The sequence below is a fragment of the Heliconius melpomene genome, chromosome 5, assembly GCF_056956725.1.
Source record: "Heliconius melpomene rosina isolate 202511_hmr_F chromosome 5, ASM5695672v1, whole genome shotgun sequence".
Taxonomy (NCBI): Eukaryota; Metazoa; Arthropoda; class Insecta; order Lepidoptera; family Nymphalidae; genus Heliconius; species Heliconius melpomene.
The window spans coordinates 1,669,255-1,682,169 of record NC_140393.1 but is presented as its reverse complement, the minus strand read 5'-3'; the positions used below and the strand labels follow the sequence as shown (position 1 = coordinate 1,682,169).

Genomic DNA, 12,915 nt, shown 5'->3' with positions numbered 1-12,915 from the left:
CTTTCACAATATGTTTGCATTTCGTTCACAATAAACCTATAGTGTATACAGTTTTATATTTGTTTACATATTAATTTTAATGTAAACGCCATAATTACTCTGTGATTTTTGACCCTAAGGTGACTTGTAATGTGGTATATTATAGTAGCGTTGTTCCTAATATGGCTGTTGGACAACTTCCGCCGGAAACAGATGACCGATTCGTTCTCGCACCACTGTGTTCAAATGTTGGTAACATTGTTTTTTTTTTTAATTGTTTTTATTTATAATAATGAAGTGATAAAAAGATATACGTCTGTTTTAAGAATTTTTCTAATTGGAAAAAAATAACTTTTAAAAAATGTTAACAAGGGACGGTATTTTAAGTAATATCTATATGAGATGTTATTGCATTTAGACTTGTCGTGGCGCAGGTGTGCGTGTGACTGTCAACGCGATATGTTATTGGTTCGATCCCCACTCGAGGAAAATGGGAAACAGAGTGTCTTAGCACTGGTTTCCTCTGTCAAGCTACCCAGGTGTATGAGGGATACAGCGTAAAGCTGTAAGCATAACGTAACTAATATGTATTTAGAATGTCTTTTTTGTTTGAGATTATTTTCTCTGCAATTTTTCATCATCATCTCCGACTAAAACTCTTAAGCATGTCGAACTGGAAAAGAAACTGGAAACTTTACTTTTACTTTTTCTTATAAAAATTGATAAGGCAATGCAATCAGTGTTTCATTAAAACCTGTCATGATGAGGTGGATCTGTTAGAACATAGCGTGCCATCTTCGTACGGTTCAGTATCGTTATTTCGTGCTCTCTTACGTCACCCATCACTGCCTCACGACATATTGAAATTTTACTTTTCTTAAATACTATTTATGAAAACTTTGATAGAATACAAAGTGGATTATGGTTTGTTTACTTTTAGTTAATGGTTTGTGGCAGTATTGGTTCTTGTTGAATTATCTTATTCTTTTTTTAAGAGAGGTTTCTTATAGAAAGAAGAGCTTGAGCTAGAGCAAATGCTCTAGCCGTGGTCATAGTGGCGCAGCAGCACAAGGGTATGGCTGTAACGCGACAGTTGTGGGTTCGATCCCCACTCGAGGAAGTGAAATATTTATTTACGTTTATATTTTCATTTCTTCGCTCTGGTGTGGAGGCAAAGCGCGGCATTGAGTTCTGCCACTCAACACGCAAAGCCTCCAAAATTCGGCAGAAAGTGGGGCACGGAGTGTCTTAACACTAGCATCCCTCTGCCTACCCAGCTGAGTGCGGAATACAGCGTTAAGCTGATTTAATTTATTTTTTAAAAGTTAATAAACTAAAATTCTAAGATAAATTTGTTTTAGATTACATTCTATTGCGCAAGCCACCAGAATCACGTTATACATTGCATACTAAATACACAGTTAGTGTATGTCATTAAGTGTGGAAAGTCAGTAGTTTTATACTAAAGTAGTAGTTAAAACTTCGATTTCCTGCCTACTATAATATTTTAAACTAATTATGTCTAAGATTAATGTATAATTTACGTGATAACTTATTTAAGCTAATTTATAATCGAAGTTATGACACTTTAATAATATTATATGCTTGTAAGCGTAAGCTCCTTTTTTTATAATTTTAAAATAAATTCAAATTCACCATCATTTTAAAATACTGAAAACGGAGAAATGTATGTACATATCGTTGTCATGATATCTTCATGTACGTTTAAAACATTTATATGTCTTCTTTTATTTCTTTTATTACCCTTATATTTAAAATCATAATAGTCTTATAGAAATGTATTACATCTAAAATACAAGTATATTTTGTATTACTTTACTTCCCGATGTGAATAATACGATGGGGTCCCTCCCCATTATATATTATTATATATAGCGTGAAACTAAAAAAAGGGTAACTGTAACCAAAACCTTTTTTTAGGGGATTCCCCGTCCCCCTAACTTATTATTACATGGAAGAAGACAATGGTTTACGAGAAAAGTAATTAAAATTTAACTCGATAAGATGATATGATTAGAAAATTATTGTTTTTGTCAGTATGTCTGTATAATTCATTGATTCGCGCTAATCTTGTAATATTAAGCGTGACGTTGGCTTTGCACGGGCGGAGACGGGGTATTAGCATATGGATAAGAGTTTTTAATAAGATGTCCGTTTTCTACGATATTTTTCGTTGTGAGATGCTGAAAATATATTTTGTTATAAATTTTTATATATTTTTTTAATATTTCCGCAGCTCGCAAATTTTTTTGGTAATGAGTGTATGTGAATGAAATATCTCTGTTTTCTCCAGCTTTTGGGAAAACAGAGATTACTGCGTGAGAATTGAAAAAACTCACATGACACTTGATATATCGGCAAAACAAATACATTACTTCTTGCGTGTGGTACTACAATCTACACAATCTTAAGGTTTTTTCTTATATAATTTAGAGATTTGCATATTGTTTCCATTAGCGATCCCATATAATTTAGTACTAACATTTAATTAGCATTTAAAGTACGCATATGCATACATACATCACTTAATCTCAATAGTTGTATGAGGATAACGCACTTCATTATACAATTTCGCAAAGAGTTTCGAAGTAGAAAGCTTCGTAACTTTGTGTTTACTTATTTCGACATGTTACTTCACGTATCTCTTATATTAAAAATAAATTAAAATTTTAGGTAAACAAGCTTAAGAGATAAATTCTATTACTATAAATATTAAGCTTGGACTTGTAAGGAAAGTGGAGAACGGATCGTATCGACATTCTCTCCGTTCGCTCTCCTATACCGCTGTATATTAAATTACACTAAATTACTATATTTTCTTAAATTATATCGAAAATGGGATATGAACAGTCATTACAATTTTCAACTGCGTTCCTGTAGTATTAAGATCAGAAGAAGCTCGAGGACGTCATTTTTTGTACGGAACCCTCGGTTGGCAAGCCCGAGTCGCACTTGTCCGGTTTTTATTACATAATCAATCTAGTACGTATATTTCTATAAGATACATCAATTCCTCAATAGATGACCATCGGGGCGTGCTTATTCCTGGTTTTCACTTGTTTCAGCATTCCACATCAAATGTACGTAATGCTATCAGTCCACATAATATACATTTATATAAACTTTACTCGGAAAAAATTTTGCATGTGGAATATTTTAAATATATGTGCATATTCATAATTCATTCAAATAAGGTTTCATGATAATAGTAGTATACTACATTTAGATTTGACGTAACGACCCAATTTACGCAATTGTACCTTAATTTACGGGTTTTTTAGTTTTGAGCTTTAAATTCATTCAAATTCAAAATTAACATTAATTTTGTCGCGTGTCCGTCTGTCAAGATCATTTATTTCGTAAAATAAAAGCCGAAATTTTTATTAAATATTAATTTATTTGTACTTCATTTAGGACAAAATAGGACATAGACGCAAACGTAAGTTTGACAACTTTATTTCACTCTAGAAAAAGGAAAATGTATATTTACATTACAGATAAACACTATTATGAACTTATAATTGTGGTTCATTTCATATAAAATGCAATGCAAGGCAAACTTCGGTTTATCAATTTTATTTAAGTTGTACTTCTCGTTGATCTCCATTTCTGAAATTGGTATGGAACACTCGGTGGCCGAGCACGACTCGTATTTGATAGTTTTTTAACCGACTTCTGTAAGAAAAGGAGGTTATCAATTCGACTGTATTTTTTTAAAATAATTTATACTAACAAATGTTATCGTTTACTCAACCTCCTTACTCAAAGCGGAGTTTTGTGCTATTCAAATTCTCTCTCTATGGTAATTTTTTATTTTGAATGAAAGTGAGGATTTCACATTTTCACGACATTTTCTTACGTTTACGCCGATTACTTAGAGATAGATACTCGTACCTTAAAAAAGATTATCAGATATACTCGTAGACCATAAAGGGCCATTTAACAGGTTTCTTACATGTTTCGACGAAAACTTGAAAGTTTAGTTACATCTGTTATGTAAATGTAAATTAGCAGAGACCTCTCTAACAAATTTCACTTTTTATTTGTTTAAATTATACAAAATCGAACCGTTCGATAAAAAAACCTGTTCACGAAGTGATCTTGCCCGAATGTTTTATTAGTGTTTCTATTATATCTTGTGAAGTATAATTAAATAAATATAAGTTGATTAATGGTTTTAACATAAAAACGTATTTATTTATATCGATAGTTAATTAGGAAAAAAATATATACAATTTGTAGAACTTTTTAGTAGCATTTCGTGCAAATATTAATTACTATATTATTATATGTGCTGGCAAGAACATATTAATCTTGGAAATGAAATTAATTAATTTGCAATTTTTTATAATAAATATTATTGTAAAAAGTTAATTTGATAGTTGTTTTCAACAAAATACGCAAAAAATCACAAGTTTTCATTTTAAGCGTTTAATTGATCATGACGGTACAATCATTAAAATAATAATTATTTTTTGGGAACTATGCTGAAGTATCATTTTAAACAGCCTAAAAAATATCTTGACAATTCAGACTTTAAAATTATAGGTACTAACATTGAAGAAATGATATACAGGGTGGAATTGTCAGCGCCACTTTAAATGAAACCACAGTTTTAACTACTCTATAAAAGCCTAATATAATTCGGAAAAAAAATAATTCCCAAAAATGAAAAAGTTATTTTTTCAAACAAAATAAATAATAAAATTATCATTTTAAAATAAAACGCCATTTGTAAAGTATAACATAGGCACGCACACACTTACCTGTCAAAGCGGCAACGTCGCATACGTATGTGTGCGTGACACGAAATACAGGTATGGATAAAAATCGTGAAATGAAAAAAAAAATCCTACGTCCAAACCGTTGAGGTACCTTGATTATTTTTTTTAATTCTGGGTTTGAAATATTTTACCCTATATGCAGTTTCAGTAAAAGCCTCTTCCACCTGTATATTTTACAAATCAAATAAAATATATAAACAACAAAACCACTCTAACAACACAACAGCCAGACATCATATAGCCTAAACAAACGTCAACATCAAAAATGACAAAAAATATATTTCGGCCTCATAATCTGTAGGTAAATCAACGACATTGTTCTGCTAATTACCATCAGCCATCAGCGATCATCAGTTATGTAGGAATGGGAGAGCGAGGCCGCCGCCCGCAGTCGTTACACACGCGCAATTCGACATGGTCAACTGTACTAACAGTAACAATACATTTGGTGACCGTCAAATTGATTTGACATTTTGACTTTTTAATTTATGGCACAGATTATTAATTGTAATTAAGAAGTTTCGTGTACGAAAGTGAATTAACATATTTGTTATTTGTAACGTGCTGTGAGAGTGAATGTGAAATTATGTGTTGCGTAAGCGATATTTTGGTTATTGATTATTTTTTTTGTTTGTGTTGTGATTTTTATGGTTTATGTTGTAAATGGCTGCTATTTTTTTGTTGTTTACAGTGCATGTGCCTGTATTCATATACTGAAAAAAAGGGTAGGGTAGGGTTTAACTTTGCAAATTATTAAGAATTTTGGACACCTATTTTTTTTGCGTATAGGTATGTTAGGTAGTTAATTAATAATCATTAAATAAATAATAATACACAAAATTACTATTATTACTAATACTGTGTTAATAAAATAAAGTATTGTCACAAGCTAAATTTAAATATCGACGTTATTAATTCATTTATTCAATCACTTTCCTAAAATTATAAATATTCGTATTAAATAAACTAAATAAATGTTTTTGCTAAAAAAATATTTTAATATCTGCGCATGTTTTTTTTAAATTTCGAGCAATTTTCTTATCAGATACATGAATAATCTAATGCAATGGTAATTAACTTTCGCTTTATTCCTATGAGCATCTTCATTTCAAGTTTATGTAATAACATACAGATCTAGAGATTGCTTAGAAATGGTTAGTTTCGACGTTATACATAATGAATGTTCTTAATTACATGAGTTATTTAGATGCTATTAGTCATGTAATCATGTGTGAAAATTAAATATAAAATACAATAGAAATAGTAAAATATACAATAGTAATGTAAAAAAAAAAGTTGTATATGTTGACAATAAAAAAAATTATGGCTGAATAAATAGCAACTTTTGGCTATGCGATACTTACAATCGAAAAAAAAAAAATAAATGACGTAGCGCAACGTGGGAATTTGTTATTTTTAATGTTTCCAAACTATTTTTTTAAATAATTGATTATTATAGGTGAGAATATTTGCAATTGTGTAATAATTATGAATAGGGTGGCAAGTTGTAATTAAAATAACGATTTGCATGTTAGAAAGTAAATCGCTAGACGTACCATGTTGTGATTACACGCTCACTGAGCAGGGGTGGTTGGAACTATCTATAATGACTGAAATTTAATGACAAGTGAATTTAGTTTTCTGCAATTTTATTTTCCTGTTTCATTTTAATGAGATTAATTCATTTTCTCTCTTATTTATCTATCTATATGATGGTTAGAACTATCTTTAATGAGTGAAATTTAATTATAAGTGAATTTTGTTTAAATATTTCTGAGCTTTCTGTAATTTTGTGTTCCTGTTTCATTGTAATGAGGTTATTCTGGCATTGGTTTCGCTAATATCAGGTAGGTCAAGTAATAAAAGCATCGCTCGTAATAAGTGAAGATATTGTCATGAAAGTTTATTTTTTGGTTTCTCAAAAGCCCTAGTTTAATAATTATTTATTTAGCAATGTGTTATTTGATATGGCTTTAGCAATTTTCGATAGTATCTGCTTATAAATGGAAATAGTTGGAAATAGTTACCAAGGGTCTATGACCCTAGTCTACGCGATAATCTATATATATAAAAGGACTTGTCCTCACTGACTGAGGTAAGACGCACGCACAGACGTAACCGCTGATTGTAGAAACGTGCAATTTGGACAGATGTTTACTTTCGTAATCTGGGCATCCACTAAGAAGGGATTTTGAAAAATGCTAACCCTAAAGGGGTGAAATAGGGGTTGAAAGTTTGTATGGAAAAAAAATTAAATCGGCACCGATTTTTATAGAATTGTAAATTCAGACTCTTAAAAATATTTCATTGAACACGTGTTTCACGATTTTTTAGAATTTACCCCCTAAGGGTGCCAATAAGGATTTAAAAGTTTATATGGAAAAATCTTTAAATCGCCACCGATTTTTATAAAATTTTAAATTTAGACGCTCGAAAATATTTCATTGAATACATGTTTCGTGGTTTATTTTGATTCATCCATTAGGGGTGAAAATAAGGGGTTGAAAGTTTGTATGGAAAAATTCTTAAATCGCCACCGTTTTTTATAAAAATTGAAACTTAGACTCTTAAAAATATTACATCGAACACATGTTTCATGGTTTATTATAATTCACTCCTAAATAAGCAAGCGAAGCTGCGCGCGTCCGCTAGTTATTATATATTAGATAATTTTTCGATTAAACATAAATCAATAGGTATAGCAGCCATTTACTATTTAATTTTCAAGTTGTCGTGTAATAATTTATATTCAAGAAGAAATTCTTTACTGCTAACAATGTTTTTATAAAATGCCAATCACGCGATATATATGTATAATCGGTCATAATACGATCAATGGTCACGCTTGTATCTCTTAATATATAATTTGAGACTTACAAGAAAATATTTTTATCTATTTTCCTATATTATTTTATCACATAGAATTTTGCACCGCGTTAAAAGAAGTAGTTCTAGAATTTTTAACAAATAACATATTTTAATTTTCTTTCTTTTTTTCATTTTAAATATGAGAAATTCCCCGGAAGTGTAATTGAACTCATACTCATCATGTAAGCTAATCAACACAAAGACAGTATTACTTTAATTAATTAATTGCTAAAAATCTACATATATATTACATCAAAGTTAGTTCATATAATTAACTGTCGAAATTCAAAGGCCTATAAGTATTTTAATTGCTCGTCCACTAACCACCATCATTAACATGTCAGCGACTGAGTTAACAGCACAGAGACTTCTTTCCGCACTCCGCAGTCGAGATGTTTCACTTCTGACATTAATTATGCAACATCATTGTATATATGAGAATACGGAAGTTACCGAATAAACCTCATTTCTAATTACGTACTACACTATCGCTTATGTATTCTTGTTTATTCTACAACAGTGAGTGCTCTCGATCATTCGTCAAGTTAAATGACGAATAAGGAGAAAAATGGTAAAATGCCCAGGGAGAGGTCTAAAGTGGACAGCTGCAACGCTATAGCGAGGATCTTGAAGGACTTCTGCAGTTGTTCAGAAAACGCCGCCTGGTCTCCGGATATGACGTCCGACAGGAAGGGACCGTTTTTGAAAAGTGAGCTGACCAACATGTCGGGCATGCGGCGACGTATCATGACATTAGCGAAGAGAAGAAATAAAGATGTCACCCCTGAACCTACAATAAATCGTGATAATATTGACAAATCGGAAACGCTCACTTCAAATCTAATAAATACTACAGAAACTTCTCAAACCAGTACGCTAAGACGGAATATTGATAATTTTCTCATTTCGCGACGAATGGTCGCTCTGGATGACGATATATATGAAAGACCAATTCAAGTCAAGAACTCGTCGTGCGGTGAAAACTGGTCGCTGAGTAAATCCTGGAAAAATAATAACTTGGATTTCTTTAATCGATCACCAAGTGTCGAATCAAATAGATTGATCGAGCGAAAGCTTACTTTAGAGAGGATAGATGAGGTGCCAAAACGAAAAAAACGGGATAGAAAAATTAAAGAACAAATCCGTTACGATAGAAATATCAAGCGACACATACGGATAAGAGTCATGCTATCCTTAAGGATGAGAAGATATGTGAAGAAAAGACTAAGAAAACAGAAAATATTTACTAATCAAAGTGCAAATGTGCCGCCTAGAAAGTTTATTCGTGGTGCCCCAGCTGTGTCAAGTTTTGGTACCAGGTCGTACAGAAGTGTTATGACGGACAAAAATAGTGATGGGACAGTGTTGTTTGACGTTCACGAAGCCAGAAATTCTACGTTAGAGTTGTGCCACGACTATACTGAGGACCTCGACACTTTGGATATTGCCTTACGCGCCGGAAATTTTAGGTAAATAGTGTTTATTACTATTTTTAATATACTTAGATATAGATACACTAATATTTCTATGTAACCTGTGTAATTAAAATCAAGATTTTTTAAATATATTTAGATGAAATTAGGTATACATGTTTATTACAGTGATTACAAAAATATGTGATATAAACACGCAAATATCTCGATTATTAGCCTTCACCGGAGTGTTTTAACACTAAGTTCCATCTGCCGACAATGTTACTTGTGGGATACATTGTAAAACTTTAAACGCAACTAAGACTTTCTTTTATCCTCATTTGTAAAGATATAGTTTTCGTAACAACTCTACCAATAATTCGTAGTAAGGCAACAGTTAAATATACAATGAACAAGTAATCCTCATATTAATAAGTAACAATGTATAAAAGTAATAAAACAAATGTACGTACATTCGCACGATCTGAATAATATAATCGCTAAACGTGTGAAAACTGTGATTCACCAAACATATCCAACTCTTTGGTTATAAAATCTTATCAGAATATTTTATCGTGTTGTTAATTTTTCTACTTTATATTATACTTAAATAATTTTGAATTGATAATAGAGTTCATTTTTTTTTAATGTTTTCTTATACTTTTTAAAATTTTAAACTATTAGTTTAGTCATTTAATTTTACTAGCTTAAACTTTATTAGGTTGAATTAAAGTAAAATGTCGCAAAGAAAGGAGAGCCGATGAAAAGAAGAAAGTAAATTGTTTTTTTGCAATATTAGTAAAATCTAACTTAGTTGGCTATTTTACACGGATGTTATAATTGTTAGTGATACATTTAAAATACAGTTAGTCATTGAACTTATGGGGTACCAACAATGGCGCGTCACGGTGTCTACCTGCGTATCCGGAATAACATTAGTATGAACTAGCTTAAACTAAATATTAACCTAAATTTCTTTCATATATATGTGTTAAAGTAAATCGCCACTTATAATCTTTATATATATCTCTTATACTTGTAATAAAATCGGTGTTTGCATATAGAAGATATATAAATGTTATAAATAAATCAGCTTCACGCTGTATCTCGCAAACAGCAGAGTAGACAGAGATAACCTAGTGTTAAGATTCTCCGTTCCCCACTTTCCGCCGAATTCTGGCGGCATTGCGTGCTGAGTGGCGGAATTCAACGCCACGCCCTGCCTCGACACCGAAGCGAAGAAATGGAAATATAAATATCAATAAATATTTCATTTTCTCGAGTGGGGATCGAATCCACAACCGTTGCGTTACAGTCACACTCTTGTGTCATTATGCCACGACTGGCCTCATCTATATATATAAAAGGACTTGTCCTCACTGACTGAGGTAAGACGCACGCACAGCCGTAACCGCTGATGGCATAAACGTGAAATTTGGACAAAAGTTTACTTTCATAATCTGGACATCCACTAAGAAGGGATTTTGAAAAATTTTAACCCTAAAGGGGTGAAATAGGGGTTCAAAGTTTGTATGGAAAAAAATTTAAATCAGCACCGATTTTTATAAAATTTGAAATTTAGATTTTTAAAAGTATTTAATTGAATACGTATTTCATCGTTTTCTAGAATTCTCCCCCTAAGGGTGCGAATAAGGGGTTGAAAGTTTGTATAGGTTTTTTTTAAATCGTTACCAATTTTTATAAAATTTGAAATTCAGACTCTTAAACGTATACAATTAAACACATGTTTCATGGTTTTCTAGAATTCACCCCCTAAGGGTGCAAATAAGGGGTTGAAAGTTTGTATGGGAAAATTCTTAAATCGCCACCGATTTTTATAAAATTTTATATTTAGACTCTTAAAAATATTTCATTGAACACATGTTTCATGGGTTATTAGAATTCACCCTTAAATACGCAAGCGAAGCTGCGCGCGTCCGCTAGTATATTTATATGAGGACAGTCGTTATAGGTAGAATTTAATAAAGTAATAGAAAATAACGAAATTTTTCAAATTGTTACACTAATCTCAGAATAGGCTTAACCGATTTACTTGCTAGCTAGTTTAAAATATGAAACTTTTATGTGCATATTTGTAAGCTTACCGTCTCCACAATATAGTGTTTTGTACCTATCTAAAATAAAACTATTATACCAATAATATTTTTTTAAAGCTTCTATGACGCCAATATTAGTGATTTAATAAAAATATAAGTTTTTTTATAAAAAAATACATTTAACCCTGCGTTTAAATGTCTAAATTCATTTGAGCAAATATTCCTTAAAATCAAATGAAAGAAATTGCACTGCAAGAACTTGAAATTTTCACACTAAATTTACTTACAAAAAATAATTTTTTCTATAACTTACTTAATCGTTACAATTTTAGCCACTTTATTTATAAAAAAAAGAAACAAAAAATCTATACTAAAGTTGAAAATACTTTAGTATTGATTGATTTGACCTATTTTTTGATATTAGTAGCTTTTTCGCAATATTTTTTTCCATTGTTTTTGAATTTCAAAATATTACTTACTTATACAAATGCTATTTAATTTTTAACTGGATAGATTGTAGTGAATGCATATACATATTCTTAAGTCCTAATTAAGGCTTAATTAAGCATTCTGCGTTTGTCTGTCTGGATAAATTTATTTATTTATATATTATTTAGAGCAGGAATTTGCTGTGACATGTAAATAATATATAAATGGAAGTATAAAATGTCTTCGACTGCCATCTAGTGAGCAGTAGGGGAATTGAAGTAGTAACTTCTTATTAATTTTACTTAGTACTGCCTTAAAGTTTGCAGAGATGGCGCTGTTCAATCTTTGCGCGTTGATGTCTTTTATATGAAAACTTGCAAATAATTATTCTAGATATGTTCCTAATATATTGTAGATAATGTGATATTACACTTTTATGAAATATTATATTAATTATGTAAATATGTTTATTCGATTTTATAATACTAACTGAAAACTGAACTGAAAATATTGGTAATTACGATATATAGTAAATACAAGTCGTTTATACTGTTTGATATTAGTATACGCAATTTTAATATGAGTTTGGTATAAGACTAATTGCGGCGTTGGGTTAAGCTGCCAAATACATTTTTTTTCTAGAAAATGCGACTGGCACAGACAACGATGATGGATAAATTTTAAAATTCCAAATCATACTTAAGTAGAAAGTATATTCACAATATAATATTTGTTGTTACAGGAGCGGTCGTTTAGCTGTCGAGGGGTGGTGGTGTGGACGTGCGATGGCAGGTGGGCGTGCGAACAACGGAGCCCTAGCGCTCCACTACGCCGCTGCAAGGGGCTGTCTTGACTGTGTGAAACTTTTGGCTAATACTACACCGGATGTATCGTAAGTATAACATAATATTATTCTGGATTCAATATTTTTGTCTTATAAGCTTTTTGAAATTGCCGAAAATTATTTAATCGAAACCTTTTCGAAATCGAAATTTTATAAAAACTACATAGGTATGCCGCTAGTAGGGCAGTGTAGCGCCATTACTTCACGCTGAACGCCCGCTGGGTTTAAGTAAACAAGTGTGTAATAGTTTACGCCATATTCGTGGACTGTAAGCACTTTGTTATTATAATTTATATTGCAATACTGTCCTCGCCTCAATTTGTAGTACCGGCCCGCCCCGATACCGCTTGCGAGTATCATATTTTAAATATGAGGACAGTATATGAAATTTAACGTTTAATTACAAGCGGTTAGAGCGATCGATTATGCTTATGAAATGCTGTTACTATATACTTTGTAACGGTTGAAGAGTTAGGGATATTTGTTTTGCTCTGGAAGATAGTGTTTTCTCGTAATTATCT

The 12,915-nt window shown here is 31.4% G+C and overlaps 1 protein-coding gene across 3 annotated transcripts in view; it reads left to right on the top strand.

The window, feature by feature from the left end:
- Positions 1-12,915, top strand: part of f (espin protein forked) — a 74,837-nt gene that overhangs the window by 19,675 nt on the left and 42,247 nt on the right. The window contains exons 1-3 of one of the 3 annotated variants that reach the window (XM_085186014.1): positions 5,189-5,379; positions 8,173-9,121; positions 12,293-12,442. In XM_085186014.1, the coding sequence (XP_085042140.1) occupies positions 8,202-9,121; positions 12,293-12,442 (1,070 nt within the window). In that variant the 5' untranslated portion in view covers positions 5,189-5,379; positions 8,173-8,201. Of the gene's footprint in view, positions 1-5,188; positions 5,380-8,172; positions 9,122-12,292; positions 12,443-12,915 lie in introns of those variants that run through there. The other 2 variants (XM_085186013.1, XM_085186015.1) reach the window with 2 other exon arrangements.